The sequence below is a fragment of the Tympanuchus pallidicinctus genome, unplaced genomic scaffold (genome assembly GCF_026119805.1).
Source record: "Tympanuchus pallidicinctus isolate F22 unplaced genomic scaffold, pur_lepc_1.0 scaffold3, whole genome shotgun sequence".
In the NCBI taxonomy this organism is placed as follows: Eukaryota; Metazoa; Chordata; class Aves; order Galliformes; family Phasianidae; genus Tympanuchus; species Tympanuchus pallidicinctus.
In genome coordinates this window covers 25,124,384-25,144,749 of record NW_026294747.1, presented here as the reverse complement: position 1 = coordinate 25,144,749, position 20,366 = coordinate 25,124,384, and the positions used below count along the sequence as shown (strand labels likewise).

Here is a 20,366-nt window from a genome sequence, read left to right as displayed (position 1 = left end):
AATTTAGATGAAAAGAGACAGCGTAAGCATCCAAAGTGACAGGCTGCATCATCAGAGTAGGAATTTGAATGTGTTTCTTTAGCACTGCCATGCTAAAAGCTGGATTAGACAGTATAAATGATGTGGTTAGTTACTGCAGGACTTCCTTCATGCTGTCCTGGAAGGGAAAGGTCTCTGTTCTGGTCACATGGTTGCTGTGTGTCATTTAAGCCACACAGTATGTTGCTGCTCTTGAATTTCAGATGCAAGTTGCTGCACCAGACATCTTCTCCTGCAGGGATATCTCCTGATCCTGGGACTCCTACTAAGCCCACTTACACTCGCAGTGCTAGCCTTCCTGCTGAAAGCCATCTGGTGACCTGTGCAGATCCTGCAAAGGTTTCCTGCAAGAAACAGTTGGAGTGTCTGGCACAGCTCTACTCATCGTGTATAGCAGGTGAAGACTGAGATGCGACACTCACCCTTCTGTGAGCCTTGAGCTCATATGTGCACTGTGAGGGGAAGGCAGATAGCAAGTAGAAATTCTGGCGTGGTTGCTGTGTATAAATAACTCCTAAAAGAATAAGCTATGCCAACTCAGTTATTAAAATAAATAGATTTTACATGAAAATTTTGGGAAGTAAAATGATGTGGTACTCTGACCTGTAGGAGGCTGCAGTTGCGTGTCCTATCTGATAAGGTAAATTTGAGCAACCAGACCCTTCCCTCACACATCTTTCCTTGTTGATATATGCTGTGGCTGTGTGTGGGGAGGAAGTTCCTTACAGACTTTGTCTTAGAGCAGTTGTCTGTCTTTTTACCTTCATTCATTAATACAGGTTAAAACACAATATTCATCTCTAGTATCACATGTCTTCTCTTCCAGAAAACCTGGTACCAAATATTTTCCTGGAGGTTTTTTTTGTTCTGCAACTGCTAACATCTAAAGGAACTTCTGTTTCAGAGGAAGAAGAGAGTGACCTTGAAGTCAGTGAAGGAAGTAAAGGTAAGCAGTAGAATTGAGTGGAAAGAATGTCCTTCCTGCAAATGATGATAAAGTGATGTAGGTAAGTTGCCTGGAGCCTGAACAGTTAGTATCCAATGCCATAAAAAACACAGTGGGACTCATCTGCAATACTGACAAAAATCATGCGTGTATGTGAGGTATTACTTCAACATGGGTCACAAATGTGGGCATGTAGGCGCTGTTAATATAGATGAATTTTGGCAAATCCATATTTATTCTTGATACAGTCAGTAGTTTGATATAGGTATGAAAAGCAGAGAGTGGCTTTAAGATGAAAACTTCAGAAAACTTTATTTATTTAACCTTTGTTTTCCTTCTCAGTGTTTCTTAGGGCTGAGCTTAGGAACACAACGTGATCGTCATCATCAGCTGATCAGCGCTTGCAGTTGGTCTGCTTGTTGTTTGGCTCTGCTTATTGCTAGCCAAAAATATTTTCTTTCCCATACAGCATCGAACAGTTTAGTTGCCGTTAGTATCAGAAAGATGGGGATTTATCAGGTGCCAGGGAATAGGAACTTTTGGAAATTCAGTACCAATCTGGAAGATGATTTGATTTTTTGGATATGGCAGTTCCTTCTTTCCTCCAGAGCATATTATTGATTGCTTAGCTTATGAATTGTGATAGGTATTGTTGTCACGTTTCTTTTATTTCCCATTAGATGCATCAGGGAGGCAGCACTTCCGAAGTGTGCACAATTGCGTGTACTTCGCTGTGCAGGTCTTGGATTATCAATATGAGTGAGTTGAGATGGTTTGTTTGTTTTTTTTTATTTCCTCTGCTTGTGTTTGAGATAAAGCAAGTGTGCTTGGATCTTAGAGCTTTACTAATTCCAGGTTTGGAGATTAACTTTCCCTCAAAACACCCTTAAATTTGGCTTAAATTTGGATGGCTGTGAATTTTCCTTGTGCTGGCCTCTGTGTGCAAGAGATGGGAAGTCATGAGATGAGTGCAATAAGAAAAAATGTCCCTGCAGATGTCAGTGAGATTTGATCCAGGGTGACTGGGACTTAGAACTCTTTATTTGGTGGCTTCTTAAGGATGATGTAAACATTTCTTTGGGTCTGATCACATCGTTTGTGTCTGTATGTCTGTGGGTTTTATGGATGTTGTCTTGGCAGAATTATTTCCCATTTAGAAAAGGGGACACTGAAGTTCTTGGCAGAAAATGAACGGATTGCAGCTTTTTCTCCCACCCTGCATGAGAGGCTCAAACAGGCGTATGAAAGCAGCACTGCCAAGGTAAATATTGGCGGACCTCAACTGAATGCTCGCTTACACCTCTGCAGTGATGAAGTTTTATTTATATTGGCCTTAATGCTAACTCTCGTTCCTTCTACAGTGGGTCTCTTTGTCATGTCGTCTTTGGGAAGTGTCTGAAAGTTGGTTTTTGTATGTTTTTTTTTTCCTCATTGAGTGAGTGAATTACATAATCTCATCACTGCTAGTTGTGAATCGCTGCTGGCTGTCCTGATGTTGTGGACCTTAGCTTGCGGTTAAACAGATCCAAGTTTTGCTTTTGAGATTTGTATCTAATCAACATTAATCCCAGAAAAATAGCCAGCTAGTTGCAATATCATAATGTAGTTGGGAAGAAGTGAATTTCTTTCATAGTTACAGGCTTCTTCGAAGCAAACAAAACTTGCAGTCTGGAAAAAATGAGTTTCCTGATCGGATCATCTGAGTCAGGGAATTGAAGCTTGATGCTAGGAGTCTATTTTCTATTTAGTTTCATGCATCCCATTGCATTTGCTAAAGAAAGTACAGTGACTAAAGCATGTCAAGAACTGATCAGTGTAGCTAAAGTTATAGATAAGGTTTTCTGTTATTTGAAGGCATATACTTTTAAAGTAGGAGACAGAATACAGAAATTGTACAGAGGCTTCTGTCCTCCTGCACTCTCAGAAGCCTTGTGTTGAAGACACGCTTTGGCTGTTTGCAGATCATTCTTTCTACACTGTATGAATACTAATTGCAGTCTGTTGATTGCAGTAAGAAAAAGAAGTTGCTTTCATATAGAGATAAGAAGCTTGCATTCATAATGAGTGATTCTGCCTGTGGAGTAATGTAGATTTTGCAGCCGTTGGGGTTTACCAGCAGTTGGCAACTGGGAAATGACTAGAGTCTGAACAACTCAATTAGTGATTCTTGTTTTCATCGTCACCTCTCTCCACTGCTTATTCTGGGTGTCAGACTGTTGGATAAATTACACTTGCGCTTGCCTAATTGTTGCTTTTATGTTTTCAACAGGTGTCTCTGCTGCTGCCATGCTCTGTGCAATCTGTTTCTTTCCAGCCAGAAACTGACAATCGTTCTAACTTTCCCAGTGACAGAGCATTTCACATATTTAAGAAACAAAGGTAAGATTCTTTTACTGTTACTGTATGGCTCACAAGATATTATCTGCCCATAGTTGTGAACAAAAGAAGTCAAGAATATCCCGTTTATGCTACATACTGTAGATTTTCACTCTAATTAAAAAAAGAAAAGTCTTTGTCCATCTTGACTGTAGGAACTAAATGTTTCATGTCTTTAGTGAAGAATAGCCTAATTCTTCAGGAGTTTTTGAGGCTTCTGGTAAATGCCAGTACATTGTGCTACCGTATATGTAGATTGCTTCTGAATATGTATCTGGTATGCTTTGTATTCTTCCTCCCACCTCCCTCCATGCTTGCAGCAACAGAGTGAGGGGAGAATGGCAAGTTGTCTTGGTCCTTTTTTTCTCCTCATAGGTATTATTTTGTGTGGCTTATTTTTTCCCTCTTCTCAGTCTTCAGTATGTCTGATGAATGGGTGCTTTGATCGTTCTGTCTGAGCTTGGGCAGAAGTATCAGAACATGTAGATGCTTGAATTACTTAAATCTAAGGTAGAGTCTCACTGAGAAGTCTGGAAGCAATTAAATGCTTAGTTGTTGCTACTTCAAATGTAGAAGAGTAGAAATTCCTTAAATGTATTGGTTCACAGGGATATCTTTTATGAACTGCTGCGTGAGTGGGAGGATAACCATGAAAAACCTGGTTGGGACTTTGAAAGAGTTCTGGGCAGCAAGATCAGGTAGGAATCTTCTGTAACCCCATCTAGAACTGAAATTTAGCTTTCGTGTAGCTAAATTCCTGGTGCAACATATCAGACTCAGCATCCTAATTTCTATGTTCTTCCTAATGGTCTGACTGTAAAGGGCTGTGCTTCTTGGCAGGTAGCATCTGTGCAAAGTTGCTTCTATATTCTATGTAAAATTTTCAACTATCCTCTTAAAGAAACAAGGTATAAGTGGTGGTGGCCTAAGACGATGAGTCTTGGTGTAACTCTTACCCTGTTCCCAGTCACGGAAAGAGTTACTCTCACAACCAGTATGTTGTGGTTTGGGTGCATTTTTCTGCATAGTTCATATTTCCAGTGCCCCACTTGTTTAAGCATGTATGTGCTTTATGTACAGAAACTTTTATCTCTTGTAAGTATTTCAGCAGGTTCTGGTGTCTTGGCACTGAAAACAAGACTAGTATGTCTCTTCATGTGGAAAGCAAATGGCTTTATTTATTTACTGTGTAATCAGTATCAAAATACAATGTATATATAAAGAAACCATTGTGTTTTTGAAAGCAGTTGCCTTGTGGGTTTCTGTGTTAATCTTAACCACCAGCCTACTGAAGTTACATGGACCAAAGCAAGGCTGAGGTTTAAATGAGGAATGTTCATCCCCTTTGGGCATCAGAACTACTGCTGTTTTCTTACTTGCATCTATGTGAACTCTCAGCTCTCTGCACAGGAGGAAATGGAAGATGAATGTATACTTCTTCTTCCTAAATAAAGATACTATTGCAGGAAAAGAAGAGAGTCTTTTTGTCTCTAAAGCTGTGTTTGCTCTGTAGACACTAAGGAAGAATCCAGGGAGAATTTTTGTTTCCGTGATCAGCAAATGGGGCTTGCAACCTGGTTGCAAAGAGGCTCCTTTTTTTCCATGGCCTTTGAAAACTGAAGACCACTTTCTTAAAAGCTGGTAGTTTGTGATTTTGGTGTAATTTGAAGTTAAAATACTATTTTTGTACCACAAAGATCTAGTCAGCATTTTGTGAGGTTTTCCTTCACAGGGCCATGATGGCTCACCTGTCTGCAACCTGCAACCACAGCCATTTTGCCAGGCTCTTTCAGAAGCAGCTCACCCAGGTATGTTCCTCAGTTTTTCTTTTTTTTTTTTTTTCCTCATGAAGATATGTGTCAAATGTGATTTGGTCCTTCCTCAGCCTGAGAAATGAGCTGTTGTGCAAATTTGAGACTTTCCTTTTGAAACTTTTTCTTTTTTGGGGCAGCCCACTCTTCAGGAAGAGAATTTCCTGCATTTTCTGGAAATACAGATCAGTGATGAGTTACTGATCCTTATCCAGTTGTAAGGCACAGTGAGCATGTCATGAGTTGTGAGAACTTATTCTTCGTGGTTATTTACCCTTGACACTCTAGTTTTAGAACATAGTTTTTAGAAATGATAACAATACGTTTTGATGTGTATGAAATGAAGAGGTTCCCAGTTCCATTCCTTAGAAACATTATTATGCTAACTTTAGAGAGTCTCACGTTCTTCTGTGTAACAGCCAAACAGGCTCTATTTGCTGTTGTATTTGCAGGAATTTTTGTCCAGTAGCTGAAGGAATGAAAAAAGAAAGGATGCTCCTGATTGGAGTATAAATTCTTGCTATATTCCCTCTATAAGTGGTGGGCTTATTGATAGGTAATAATATCCTTTTGGGTGACCAGAATAGGCACAAAAAAACCCCCACTCATATTACATGAAAGATGTGAGCTATTGAATTCCTCGCGTCCAATCTGGATTTGCGTCAGTGTTCTGTCAGGTAAAGACTGTGCAAGTGATGGAGGTTTCTCCACGTGCAGATGTTGGCTGCTAGATGTGTCTGAGTTAGTTGTGTGTTTTCCATCTCTCAGAATCTCTAGGCTATTTATGGCCAAGGTGGGTAGTGTGTCTTACATGAGGTAAAGAGATTTTTCTGTGTGTGCTGGCTGAAAAGACCATGCTTGAATTCCTTCTAAGACAAAATCTCATGAAGAAGGAAGAGTGCATAGGGGAAGAGACAAAATGAAACGATGTTTGATTATGAGTTTTCTACTTACTTTTTTTTTTTTTTCCTCTCACTTAAAGATGTGTAAAGATCCTATTGGTGGTGGTGTGAGCTGGGGAGACACTCCAGACCAGGATGTCCTTAATATGCTGGGTCCTGATAATCTGAGCCGTCTGAAGAGGTTGCAGGAAAGATTTGTTGTTCCTCAGAGCATCAGGGGACCTTGCCCACCTCCTTCATTCCCAGGGTGCCAGCAGTTCTTCAGGGACTTCATCCTCAGCGCAGGAAGGTCAGCTGGTTACTATTTCCACAGCGAAGCATGGGGTGTGTGGGGAAAACTGTGTTGCTGTTGCAGCAGGGGTGTTCAGAGGCCTTGGGGCACAGTGTAACCTAGGTAGAGCATATCAGCAATATTCTAAGGCTGCGTATCACCTCACTTAATGTCCTTGGCCAGTGAGCACATTAACAGACAGGTTTTTTTTGGGGCATGGAGTGCATTACTGCACTACATTAGGCTGGATGGTGTAATCACTGAACCAGAACATCTTGTCACAAGCTACCTGCATTTCCCAGTGCCGACAAGTGCAGGCATGTACAGCAAGGGCACCAGCCTGTCCAAACCTTTCTTGCAGTAGTGTAAGGAGCAAAGGAGATAGAGGATGGAAGCCAGTTTCTTGGTTTTCTTGAATGAGTTTTTCCCAGTCCAGAGCATAGATGAGTTGCCATATCTGACAGATTTGAATGTAAGTTCATTTTCTTCTTCCTGCTTAGGTAGGTCCGTATTATCATCCTTTTGCTGGTGCTTACTAAACAGTGTCTGCTTCATAGAGCTTAAGGGAGTCAGCCAGCACTAGTTTTATCACTTGGTTCGTTTTCTGTCAATTGCTTTGTTTGTCATTTAATGCTTGATATAATTGAGAGATCAGTTTTAAATTTTGTGGTGTGTTAGTTGAGGTTGTACTGCTATTTGCAGCCCAATCTGACTCATCATCATCTTTTGCTGAAGTTACCAGTTCAATCAGCACCTGGTCGATAGCCTGTGCCTGAAGATACTTGAGCTAGATGGCCTTACTCTGGTGGAGCATGAGCACAGTGACGGGGAAACAGATATGGATGAACAGGTAAGGCTGTATTTTGCACATACATCTGGCTGGAGTTTCCCTGAACTGAACCTGTACTGAAAGAAATGTTTTGGTTGCAAGCTGTTTTAAGTTTCTACTAGTGAATTTATGGGACAAGAATTTCTTTCTTCTGTTTTGTCATAACTCTGTAATTTGTACAGTGTCCAATTCCTGCCTATTTACTCATGTTTTAGAATGTCTTATAGAACTGTCTTAAGAGATGAGATGTGCTAGTTTGAAAAGTGATCTCCTGTGGAGGAGCCTCTTTTTGTATTGTTAGTACCTTGTGTTAGATCTGTTTCATCATTGAAACAACTGAGTTTAGTTGTTGCATTCAGTTCCCATAGCTCCCTTATTATTGCTATTCCATGCAGAAAAACGCAGTGAATTTGTGGTCAAGGCTATTCAGGTGTCCCTTTACTCACCTATACCTATCACAAGTACCATAGCTTTTAAACTGTTAGCAAAGTAGCAGCCAAAGATAGATGAAAACTTGCAGAGGAGTTGTGGTGCAAAAGAGGCAGCAAAGGGTCAGTTCTCGTTGTCTCCAAAGTTGTTAACATGAATATATGACTGAGCAGCTTCTTGTTCTAGAAGGCTCTCAGTATCTTCTCATGGTAAGTGACGCAGTAGAGGCAGAACCGATTTAAAATATGTGTGGCAAATATGCATTCTGGAAACATTTATAGAAAGCATTGATGAAGCTATGTGGCCCTTGGAATGGAATAGAGGTTTAGTGGGGGTAGTTGCTTTGCCAGCTCAGGGTGACGTTCCCCAGTTTGCTTTTATTCATTGCAGGATGAAAAGAAGCGTTTCACTGTGGTACTGTTAAGCTTGAGACTCCTTGCCAAGTTCCTGGGCTTTCTTGTATTCTTGCCATATCGCACTGTGGAACAACCAACTAGAGACCTGCAAGACACTGCAGTAGCATTGAGGAACCAAGTAAGAAACAAGAGCTTCAATCTAATGTGGCCTATTGCTTGATAGGCAGGCTTCTTAATCTAGTAATGATATTACGAATAGTTACGCCTGTTCAAAGCAAGGGAGTGATTCCTGGGAAGGTGTTACGCTATTCTGTGCCCCATCACACATTCTGAAGCTGGAAGCAGAAGAAAAAATTATGTAACAGAAAAAGGGAGCAATGCATTGATGCTGAGGTATGAGGTGCTGTTATTTTTGCTAATCAGGGGCTGCTAGACTGATGAGTGTACCTTTATAGAGTCTGCCTTTATAGTGTAGAATCCAGCTACCAGGAATGATTTGGTAGTTTTTCACTCGCTTCCTAGCAGTGTGATGTAAAGAACGCAAGAAGGTTTAACCCCTGTTAAGCCTTCACTCCACCTGTACCCTGTCGTGCTTTTAGTGTTACAGCCTTGTTTTTGAAAGTCCCAGCGGGACCTGTGGTTGCTGTCCCTCATAGCCTAGTTTTTGCTTCTCCTGACAGATAAACGTTGTCATTAGCCAAAAAAGTCTCCTTTTATTTGTACAGAAGAAATCTTAGAAAGAATAGTAATGATATAGAAAAACATTTTTCGTTAATTATTAAAAGATAACTTCAAGCTGTTGCTTTAACTTTTTTTGTTCATTAAGACTTTGCCTGTGCTGGACATATTGAAGCTTCTGAGACGATCCATTCGGAATCAGCGTTCTGTCCTCACTATTCCTTGGATTGTGGAGTTTCTTTCTCTTGTGGATCATATTGCTCCTTTCCTTGATTACTATAGGAAGGTATTTTGTCTTTTGCTGCAGGTATACAGGTAAGAGCCTGGGAAAATATATCAGTTCAAAAAGCTCTTTTGTGCATGGTTTTGTTTGAGAATACATGCTGGTGCTAGTTTGAATTTCTTGTAAAGGTATTTTTTTGTGTGCAAATCATGAGCATTCGTATCTTAGATAGCACTATAGAGGGAGGGTATTTTAAACAAAGAGAGAGAGATGCAATAAGTTCATGTTCATTGAGTAAACAAGATTCTTTTCTTCTCACTCACCCATTCCACATCTGCAGCTGCAAGTTTTAAACCTTGAATTTAAACCTCAGACCTGCAGGGTGAGCAGAGCCTAATTAATGCTTGAGTTTTCTTTGTGATATACATGAGGAAAATTTCAAGCACGTTCTAGAGAGTTGCTTAACACTATTCAGCACATTATTCAAACGTGTATGCGCAAAAGAGTAGAATTTGCCCTCCATTTTGTAGGCAAACAAGTAGGGAATGTGTACATGATTACAAATAATATGATTAGAAACTGAGTAGTTTGGAATGTTTTTCCTGAAAGTGAATTGCAGTAATGAAATCTAACACTGCCTTTTGTTGCTTTTTATGCATGGCAGGCTGATGGTCCTTTCTGAAGACAAAGAGATGAGTTTCCTGAACAAACTGCTGATCCTTGCAGTTCTGGGTTGGCTTTTTCAGGTAGTCTATTGTGTGCACACAGATTTTCCCCAAAGAAGAGGCAGACCACAGGACCCAATAAATACTCAATACTGAAATGAATTAAAACACTTGAAATTACTAGGTTCTTCTTGTGCTACTTTGGGGTTCAAACAATCCTCTGTGTTCTAATAGAGAGCTGTTGTCCTGTAGTCAAACTGTGTGAAGTAACTTTTTTTCCCAGTATGAATTCTAATTGCTGCTGAAGCACACTTGGTCCTTAAATCCACATCCTTGTAAGAATATTGGCAAATTCATGTTAGAACTTGGGGCACAAAAGTGGAGTGCTAACTGGTGTCCTCGAATGAATGGGGATTTTTTTGTTGGATCAAAAGATGGCATGTGATAAACTTTTAAAATTCTTTTGTGTCTTCAGGTGGAAGTAAGCAGGAATTTGCAGAAAAGGTTGAAGATACCATAGGGGAGGTTAAGGAAGGTGGCATGCATATTAGTGATTAAATTAAATCTTCAATTTTACAGCAAAGTCTCCTTATGGCGGAGAGGATCCTTGTTATGTTTGTTTGTTGGTTTTTTGTTGGTTTTTTTTTAATGGTTAAAAAACTACTGTGTTCTTTCAGTTCACAGTTTCACAGTTTCTTTTCAGAAATGGTGTAAGTTGACTGCTATTTGGGCTGTTCCGACTGGGGTTTCTGTTTCAGGTTCCATCGGTCCCTGAAGAATTGTTTTTTGCCACAGATGTCAGGCAGGAGGGATTGGTGGTGGATATTGTGACATCTGCTCAGGCTTTGGTGAGTTAGTGCAGTAGCAGGCCCTCTGAATCCTTGGATGAGGGTGGACCTACTGTGGCCTCAGGAATTTCAGATTTTGTCAGGAACTTGGCATCAGTGCAGCTGCATTGAGTGAGACTATCTAGGCCAGTGTCATTCTCTGGTTTGTCCAAGTCGCTAGTTTGCATTGCATTCTGAATTGCCAACTGTATGTGTTCAGAACTCGGTTTTGTCAGGCAAAGGGCATCTCAGCTGTGGCTCATAGAATGGATGCCAAGTTGTGTGGGAGGATCTTATAGTCTTCTCTGATTATCTCAATACAAGGTGAGCTGATTAAATTGCAGTTCTTCCTTCAAGTAACTAATAGTAATTGTGAACTCAACAAAAATAGTACAATAGGTCTGTCAAAGCAAGATTACTATTTTTGGTGTCACATGTTGACCAGCTGCATGATAAAGAGTGAGTAAACTAAAAATAATTTGAGCAAGCAGAGAAGTATGTGTTTAGGTAACTCCCAGACATGCAGGAGAATAGATGGTATTCTGTGAAAAATCAGCAGTATGTTTTTGAAGACATATGTAAGTCTTGTCCAAACTAGAAACCTCTGTTTTGCATCATCTCTTTAGTGGCAGAGATGAGATGCAGAGGTAAGTGAATATTTTGCAAATGAGTACATGACATGGCTGCCTATGCCCATGGGATCAGAAAAAGCTTTTCCTCCAGTGCCTCTGCCTGTCCTGTGTCATACTGAGGTGGTGTTACTCCATAGTGTGGTGTTCTAGCAAGTCTGGCTGAAGACACCTGTGGAGGCTTACTGTGCAGCAGGTGTTCCTCGTTTATTCTGCTCTATGGTTAGGCTCCTGTTTTACAAATAGCAGCTGTGGCAACAGTCCTGATTTTCTAACTATCAAAATTTAGTTGGGCTTTGACAGTGATCAGAAGAAAAGATTGAGATACACTTGGACTGCAAAGTACGTAATTTTACTGTGAATTTGGAATCTAGCCGTTTCTGTTGTTTTCACAGAATAGCAGTTTTGAAACCTGCATGTGACCACGTGTATAAGATTTCTTTCTTGCTGTGTTCCTTCAGCTTTTCTTTTGTTCTCTCGCTAGGACTCTGTCCCCTTGGTGGATCAGCAGTTACTTTATACCTGCTGCCCCTACCTTGGTGAGTATTTTATTTTTTTTTGTCCTTTAAAGCATTCCTTAGTCCTGTGAGTCCTTGGATTGTCTTTCTTTACCCCTCCTCACAGCTTTGGGTCTCAGCTGTGTGTAAGTGAACCTTGATTAAAAATCTGGAAACACCTGCAACTGAGAATAGTTATTTGATAACTCTAGGGGAGGGAGGCTGCACAGTCAGGGCAGTTGTACAGAGCTTGAATGCAGAGGAAAAGGAGAGCTCGTCCTTTACAAACTGAAAAGAAACACGATAGTGAGTAAGTATACAACTTTTGTATCCTAGGTATAGGTGTTTGTACTGTGAGAAGTATCTTGAACTTTGGGTGTTTCTGTTATTAGGCAGAGGGGAAGAATCCTGTTGAGCTCTGCTGCTTTATCAGGTTGTTGTCTCAGACATCTTTTTCTTGGAATAATTGATGGCGTCTTTATGTGTAGAGAACAGAATGCTAGATGGTGGGATGGTTCTCTGCTTCTTGGGACTTAGCTGCTAGGAAAACTGTGTGATAACCCTGGTATCCTGCATCATAAAAGCTAGAGGTTGAAGAGCTCTTTAAGCTTTTCCCCTGTGGTTTCCTTCTGACTCTGTTGTATTTCTTTCGTAATCTTTCTTGTCTTGTTGTCCTTGTAGATTTTGTTATGATTTCTGTTTACTGTGCTAAAAAGGGTTTCATAGAAATGACTTCTTCTGATCTTTCTGAACAAGTCTGTACATGCCAGAATTTTCTGGGATCCTGTTTTAGCTTTGGAGCCTGCTTTACTCTGCCCTGCTAGTTAGACAGGTGGAATGCTTCTGTTTCTGAAACTTCTCTTCTGAAACTTCAGCTTTCACAAAATCTGAAAGAATTTGCTCTGGAAACAGGACTGACAGTGTGAATTTCTCCCTGAGTTTTTGGTTTGTTCCCTTGCTTATGGGATAATGACTGCTTTTGCATGTCTCTCTGTACAGGAGAGCTGCGGAAACTACTTGCCTCTTTTGTGGCTGGTAGTGGAGTAAAAAATGGTGGCTTTATAAGGAAAATCACTCCAACAGCTGCAGAGTCCTTGGCACCAAAGACTTCCATTACACAACGGAAACTGCAGGTAATCTGGAAGTCACAAGTGAAAGCAGAGTAGGAGGAATTCCCTGCATGGTAGTAGGATACGCAGTAGTATCCCAATGTTAGGGAAAGAAAAGTATGGACCTAGACAGCAAGGGATGTTGTGTTTGACTGTCAGTCTTTAGTTTTCGTTATTCTGGTTAAATCACGTGGCTGGGAAACCACATGGATGTTGAAATCTAGAGAAGTTTAATAAGCATTCTTAGAATAACTCTCTCTTCTTTAGCATAAAATGTTGGCACATCTCTTGCCAACTGCTTTTAGTTAGGTTGTAGCCATGCTTTTTGTAGAGTGTGCAGAATTAATTACCAGGCATTTGGGTAGAGGATTCTTTGTTTCCAAAAACAAGCCCTATGTGGTGACTTAACATTAGCAGCTCAGAGCTTTCCCATTCTTCTCTTTACTGATCATTTGCTTTTGTAGCTTCATAAACACTGATCATGAACTTTGAGTTAAGTGGTTAGGAGGAAATGAGGAATGGGTAGTTTGCAGAGGCACCAAATATTGCTGGAGCAGAATACTCAAGTGTAGGCAAATTATGTGCCTTGTAGCACAGTTACGTATGGCAGTTCTGTCTGCTCCTGTGATGAGGAGAGGAGGATTTGGGTGGAGTGCTCTAATCAATTGTAGTGCTTTTCTTTTGAACAGGTAGAGCTGGAACAGGCCTTCTTCCACAACCAGCCTCCCTCTCTGCGGAGAACAGTTGAGTTTGTGGCAGAGAGAGTGGGATCAAACTGTGTTAAGCACATCAAGTAAGTGCTGGTGATCTGTTCTGCGATATAAGAAATAAACATAGTAGTAACGAGGCAAAGAGATGATCTTGAAAGTTGTGCGTGCAGAGGAGGAGGAATGGGGGAAAGAAAGCTTCCCTCAGAGCATGCTGTACAGCTGAACACCAAGGCTGTATTGGGTTATGACGTTATGTCCAGTGACATCAGATTTCCTTTGTGGGGGGGATTTGTGATGGGATATAAAGAGAAGGACTGCATGACTGTGGAGCACTTGGAATGTGAACACAAAGGAGTATTTTGAGATTTAATATCTGTTTCATAGCATTCTTGCTAATTATAGAAAAATGTAGGTTGAAAGGAACTGGAAGTTGGGCATCATCTTGTTCAAATTCACACTCAAAGCAAGGCCGCTTTTATAGTTAGGTCAGGTTGCTTGGCATCTTGTCCAATTGAGGTGTGAAAGCCTCCAGGGCAGAGATTCAGCATTCTTAGCATTTTGTTTCAATGCATAATTTTACCAGTATTTGTGAAAAATCTTTCCTTATATTCTATCAGAATTTCCTTTGTTGCAGCTTGTGTATCTTGTCTTTAATACTTTTGCTGTACATTTCCTGTAAGTCTTATTCTGTGTTCTCTATGACCCTTTCATCCCACTTCACCTGCTCTAAGCTAAATGAACCAGGCTCCCCCCAGTCTCTCCTTGTAGGTCATGTGCTCTACCATCCTAGCTGTGTTAGTGGTCTCAAGTGCAGCATTACAGTGGTGAGGAGAACTGTAGCTTCCTCTTGACTTGCTTGACTGCGCTCTTGGTAACCTGAGGCTAGTGAGAAGCCACTCTTCTTTGGTACAGCCTGTCTGCTGGGAATGCTAGATCCTTTTCTGGAGAGTTGTCGTGGCTGGGAGATCTTGGCCCTTATACCCAGTACAGAATCACTATCCCACTATCAAACCATTTCTTCACCTTGTTGGGGTCCTTCTGAGAGATAGCCGTGGGTCCTCATATGCTCTTCATCAACTTGCTGAAGATTTACTCTGTCCAGTTGTCCAACTTAAAGACATTAAGCAGTATCAGTCTTTGAGGAGCAGTGGTTGTACTGTGCTGCTGGTGACATCTCTGCGTTTCTGACCACAACTCAGTGAGATTGTAGAAGTATTGGTGCCAGAAAAGTTACCGTATAACCATTTATTTCTGTTAAAACTCAAACTTTTGACTCTGGAGTGTTAATACTATTCTGATATCTCTACTTGCTACTTTTTTCCTTACCTTTTTGGTATTAAAAACAACAACAACAACAACAAAGAAATTGTGTGATTAATACTGTTTTATTAGAGTAGCTAGTTGCATTTCTGCCTGAGAGAGAGAGGTATCCTGGAATGAGGGAACCAGCTGATTACAGTTAGCGTGCATTGTTCCTTTTATTGATTTCAGTATGTCTGAATTGTTTTATGTTGTCTTTTCACAGGGCGACATTGGTAGCAGAGCTGGTTCAAAGGGCTGAAGTCATGTTGCAGGATAAAGTGAAGGAGGAGGATGCTAATCATGATAAGCTGCTTGAAGAGGTGTGCGCTCATCTGTATGATGAAGGAGCCCAGGCACTTATCAAAGGCAGAGAGTAAGGAGGAGAAGTTATTTAAATCCGTGCCTTTCCTTCTCTTCTTACTGTGGAATCTGTAAGTCTAATCTGGCTCGGCCTGTCTTGCTCAGGTTCTGGTAATTACAGACCCTGACCTCTGCTCTTCTTAGGGCGACTGTCTGCTGTGCTTCCAGCCAGATAACGCCATATCTGTAGGAAGGAATAAAGGTTCTGTTTGTCCCTCTGCATCCAACTCCAAACTGGCATTTACTGCAGTTGTTGTATTGCCCTTCTTTGGAAAACTGAGTATTGCAGCTTGAGGGCTTGTAATTCTTTCCTATCTGGTCTTGTTGCCTTGGCTTATTTCTCTGTAGTCTTCCAACTAATTTTGACTGTAGGAGGGCATGTGAAAATTCCTGCAGTAATGAATATCTGCCTGTTGCCCAAGAACTTTCTGTAATACAGAGACATGTTATTTTCTTGCAGATTTTGCAAAAAGAAAGGTCCTGAGGCGGTAAGGGTCTTATTGCCTGAAGAAACATCTGCAGCAGTACGTATTTTCACAAAGACTTCTTATAGGCCTTGTCTCTCAGTCTGTGTTATCTTTTTTTCTCTTGCTGCCTCACTTACCCCTTAATAGCTTAGAACAACGGGATTTATTGATGTTATTATGATGATATTATCTCCTTAATATTGATATTAAGGAGAGTCACCTCTGTCAGGCTGTGCCTGGATATCACACTAAAGTGATGCTCTAGCCAATAGCTAACTGCTGTGACTAGAGTGGTAGGTAAATCACATATATCTTGCAAGGATGGCGCTTCTGATTTTAAAATCAACTTCGCAGATAATTGATAATTTTTGTATGGAGTCAGTGGGGTTTGTTCTGTTGTTCAGAGTTAATGGTTTGTCTAGAAATCGTGATGTTCTATTTAAATATTGCATGTCCATATTAAACTGTATCTCTCTGGAGGTTTTTTTTTCTGATTTTTTTCACTGACTGTTAGCGTTGTGGTAGTAAGCCTCCTATCACCTCCTCCCTGCGAAGGTTTTGAGCAGTGCAGAAGACATTGCAGTGGAGCTGGCTACTGAGAAGGCCTGTGGCTGGCTTTCTGCTAACATTGCAGGTGAGCTTTCTCACTCTGAACTTCTAGCCTGTATATTAAACTCTTTTTCTGAGATCAAGGGATTGAAGTTTAATCTGGTGCTATGTGAAGTACTTAGGTGTAAGAGCGGAGGCAGGCAGGAAGTGTGTTCCCTTTTCCTTTACTGGGAAGAATGCAGTTGCTCTGTCCCTCCTTCTTTAGTAATAAAGGGAGTGATTTCCACGAATCTTTTCAGTCTTGGCCCTTGTGAGTGATTTTTAGTCATGGAGGTTGTTAGGATGGTAAGAATGAATGTTTCTGAAAATACTCTGGCAGAGTTTGTCATAGCATTTCAAATGTAGGATACAGACAACTGTCAAGCCACCTTATGGTCCATATGTGTAGAGAACTTCTGAAAACTTCTGTACAACAAACACATCTTCAACTGTGTATGTTTTCAGCAGGCTGAAGGCAACTGTAATCCTTTTAATCTGTAATAGTGCTCTGGCAGCTCTTCAGAGTCTCTCAAAATCTACTGTTTCAGGAGATGCTGCCAAGAATTTGGGGAAGACTATCCAGCACCATTTGCAGCAGCAGGAGATTAGTGTTTTGGATGCTGGTCAAAATTTATTTTGGTACAAAACGTAAATCTTCTGTGGGCACAGTGGTTGAACTGTCATGCTGATTCAGCTTTCTTCTTTGGTAATGAATGAGCCTCCTGGCTCAGCTACCTTGTTCATAACAGCTACTGAAGCACTTTTGATGGAAAATGAAATGGGTTCCCAGTGGTATCTGGTAGTAATGGGCAGCTCCTTACTTGTGCCTCTGGCCATTAATATAGTGGGAGCTCAGAGTCAGGCGGGCATGAAAGTGTGAAGTCCTTTCCTCACTCACAGCAGCTCTCAGAATGAGAGGCAGATATGGGTAGCATTTGGAAACAGGTTGTCTGCCTCCCTGGAAAGAGAAGTGGAAGTAGATGGGTTATTTTTATTATTATTTTTTTTTTTCCTCCTTTGTAGCACTGATTAAAAGAGAAGTGAAGGCAACATTCAACAGAATGCTGAAAGTCCCAGGACTTCCCTTGCCCAATGAGGATCCTGTGGAGTTGAGAAGGGGCTGCTCCCCGGGCTGTCTGCACCGTGCGCCATTTCCCTCTCAAATAATCAATGAGATTAAGGTACATGCTTCCTGTCTTTCCCTTACTCCCTTTCTACTTTTCACCTGTTTGAAAAGCACTCCTCTACATGGGGCCAATGATCTCTTCATGGAAAGTGCAGAATAGTAGCAGCTCAATCACTGTTGTCTTTTTCATCAAGGATGTGCTCTGCATTGCTGTGGGCCCACGGGATGAAGGGGAAGTGATTGATGTTGGCTGGCTGGAGTGCTTGCTGGGTCGACTGAGTCAGACGCTTCGGTGCAGAAAGGTAAAAGTTAAAAATCAGCAAAAGTGATAACAGTGAAAACATTGGACTACTTTGAGCCACCTTTGTGCCTGTTTGCCTTGTCTCACAGTTCAGTTCAGGCAGAGAACATCAAACTCAATTCAAGTTTGCAAAGTTGAAACAGCTGCATTGCATTTGTTAGTCTCCAGATGTGTTCGTTAGTTACAACTTGCCTTTGTGGACTTCTTTGTCCTTCGGGATCTTGTCTTTCAGTCTTTGTTGGTCTCCTGATTGCAGCTCTGTGCTTCCTGCTGTAAACCGCCTCCTATTCTCTGATGCTTTTATCCCCTGATATTTTTATCCCTTGTGAAGTCCTGTTTTGTCCAGTTTGCAGTGTGGGGACAAAGATGCAACTCTTTCTCTGTTTTTCAGTTCATGTGTCCCACATCAGAACAGCAGCTGGCAAAGTGCACGGTTGAGTTGGCTTCTTTGCTGGGTAAGTCAGTCATGAAGAGCTGTTTAAGTCTTCTTTTGAATTCTTGGCTTCAGAGATTTTGTTATTTAGAGCTGCTGATCTTTGGTTCTCTTGGTGCCATTGAGTCTGTTGGCTTTTTTTTTTTTTTTTTTTTTTTTTCAAATCTGGATGGTTTTTATTTCCTTACACCTTCTGTAGAGGTTACTAACTGTCCTTCATATCTGGTGCTCTTATTCACATCTTCATTGGTTTTCCTTTATTGAAATCTTTATTTAAATGTGCTGTGTTTTTCTTCTCCTAAAAATGTTGTTGTGGTTTTTTTCCCACCTAGAAGTGAAAATCTTATTTCCTTCAATTATATTTTCATGGCTTTTTTTAAATTACTTTTCCCCCAGTTGCTCTAATCAGTTAAGCTATCACTTTTCTTAGTCTGATCTTGCTGTCTGTATGCAGATGTTTTCTTCTTGAGCACACCATTTTTAGAAACTTTTTTAGGAGTTTTTACACAGTTCACTTCTTGGCCCATGTCTGAATATATCGAAATGTCATTTGAGGGGATAACAATGCAAATCTGACCATTTCCATTAGACTGTACCTAGGAGGACTTGATACTGTTCCCTCTGTGTATGTTTAGCTGCAGTTAAATACTGTAGGACTTTACTTCCACTTGTGTAAACTCTGCCTATAGTCAAAGCTATGTACAACTGTTCAATCTTTCCTAGATTTAAATGGTGTTTTCCTTTGTTACTCTTTTCTTTGGAATAGCACCTAGTTCCTATTTTATTAAATGTTAGGCTGACTGAACAGAAACTGAAATAATCACCTTTCAAAGTTTGGGACTATATGCCAACTAACTTCTTTATCTCAGAGAAATATAAATATGTTCCCATATAGTGTCTCTTAGTATATAGTTTCAGAGCACACTTTTGCATGTTTCAGACTCTACTCCCCTTATGTTCAGTGGTTTACGCTCAAGAGGTGTTTCTACTTTAGTGATTGCTTAGTTATCAGCTACGCAAAATCTGCTGTTGGACTGAGCTGATGGCTGTAGAGAAAACACACAGGTGCAGAAGTTCATCTTCCTTCTGTTTCTTGCAGTTTCAGGTCGTGTTCCTCTTAGTCTTGGGATCAAGCCCCCAGAGGAGAGCTCTGAGAGGCTCCGAGTGAAGAATAATCCCACATATGACCTTCTGAAACTGCTGCTTTCTGTCTGGAAGGAGGACTTTGGGACACCTGTTCCTGTGCAGCTGATGTTCAGCAGGAAGAACATTGGCTATCTTGCAGAAGTGAAGCAGCAAGAGGTAGGTTTATTTGTCTCTGAGGAGTTGCTGATTACTTGCTCTAGTCTGACACATACGCATGGAAGTTATCTCACTTGCAGAGTGAACTGATTGCTTGTGGGAGCAAGGCTGATAGCATCAGGCTTCATTCACAGGGATAGAGAAAAAGAGGGCTGCACTGTGGTCAGTCTCCAGTATTTGCCTTGGGGGCTGTTGGGAAGGCACAGCTTAATTTGGGAGCAAGTGATGAAATGGCCACTCGGATCTAAGTGATTATCAGGACTGAACACAGTGACTGTGCAATTGGTCACCCCTGTGTCTTTTAGCTTTCATTTTTTGTATACATGTGATGTTGCCTTACAAGATCCTCAACTAGCAAAAGCTGAAAATTGCCTTGCCTAGTTGCAGGCTGAAACCAGCTTAATTGGGAAGGATATGAATGTTTTTCAAGCTGTTTGGAACGCACAGGAATTAAATACTCAGTATGTTTTGGAACTGAGAACTAGAGATGTTTAGTTTTGAAAATGTTATGGTAGAATACCGTGTATGAACGAAAGTAATTTTGCTTATTTGTTTTGGATGTTGCTCTTTGTTTTATCCTTTTGTTCATTTTATCCATGTTCTGATCCAGGAAGGCAACTCATGAACTATATTGAGATAAGGGAACAAACCCAAATTGCACTTATTTTTGAGATGTTGATATCTCTTTTTTTTTTTTTTTTTTTTCTTTTCTTTTTTTCTCTGCAGTGGGATTTGTTCCATTTCATCCTTCATGGTCTTGTAGAATATGATCTAATGCGGACCAGTGAAATAGAGAGTTGCTTGCGTAGCCTTGAAGAGTTCCCTTGGCCCTCAGTAAGTAATTAGGGGTGTGTGTGTGTGAGTAACAAGTGAAGCAAAAAGTAAAGCTACAGAATAGTAAATCCTCGTAGTTCAGTTTCCTGTAGATGCAGGTTAACAGTGTCCTGTCTGCATTTCCTGCTTAATACAGCAAAGGGATTGTTTAACAATAACTTGTTACTGTAACTAATGTTGTAACTTCGGTTGAAATCTGTACCTGACTGAATCCAGAATATCCCATGCAGTGGAATCATTGCCGAGAAAACTGTAACCCAAGTTGGAGGCCAGCTCAGAGTTACCATCTTTTACTTCATCCTGTATGCATTTGCAGTGCCCTGGCTGAGAGTGACGTACTGGGAAGGGGCCTAGCT

The 20,366-nt window shown here is 40.8% G+C and overlaps 1 protein-coding gene across 1 annotated transcript in view; it reads left to right on the top strand.

The window, feature by feature from the left end:
- CDAN1 (codanin 1) overlaps positions 1-20,366 on the top strand; it is a 57,685-nt gene that overhangs the window by 6,378 nt on the left and 30,941 nt on the right. The window contains exons 4-27 of the mRNA XM_052696121.1: positions 243-436; positions 866-985; positions 1,666-1,744; positions 2,126-2,246; positions 3,255-3,364; positions 3,970-4,059; positions 5,094-5,169; positions 6,155-6,363; positions 7,081-7,195; positions 7,994-8,137; positions 8,786-8,952; positions 9,525-9,606; positions 10,284-10,373; positions 11,466-11,520; positions 12,478-12,611; positions 13,277-13,380; positions 14,823-14,972; positions 15,420-15,483; positions 15,982-16,060; positions 17,038-17,195; positions 17,335-17,442; positions 17,833-17,896; positions 18,974-19,176; positions 19,903-20,010. Of these exons, the coding sequence (XP_052552081.1) occupies positions 243-436; positions 866-985; positions 1,666-1,744; positions 2,126-2,246; positions 3,255-3,364; positions 3,970-4,059; positions 5,094-5,169; positions 6,155-6,363; positions 7,081-7,195; positions 7,994-8,137; positions 8,786-8,952; positions 9,525-9,606; positions 10,284-10,373; positions 11,466-11,520; positions 12,478-12,611; positions 13,277-13,380; positions 14,823-14,972; positions 15,420-15,483; positions 15,982-16,060; positions 17,038-17,195; positions 17,335-17,442; positions 17,833-17,896; positions 18,974-19,176; positions 19,903-20,010 (2,824 nt within the window). The remainder of the gene's footprint in view (positions 1-242; positions 437-865; positions 986-1,665; positions 1,745-2,125; positions 2,247-3,254; positions 3,365-3,969; positions 4,060-5,093; positions 5,170-6,154; positions 6,364-7,080; positions 7,196-7,993; positions 8,138-8,785; positions 8,953-9,524; positions 9,607-10,283; positions 10,374-11,465; positions 11,521-12,477; positions 12,612-13,276; positions 13,381-14,822; positions 14,973-15,419; positions 15,484-15,981; positions 16,061-17,037; positions 17,196-17,334; positions 17,443-17,832; positions 17,897-18,973; positions 19,177-19,902; positions 20,011-20,366) is intronic.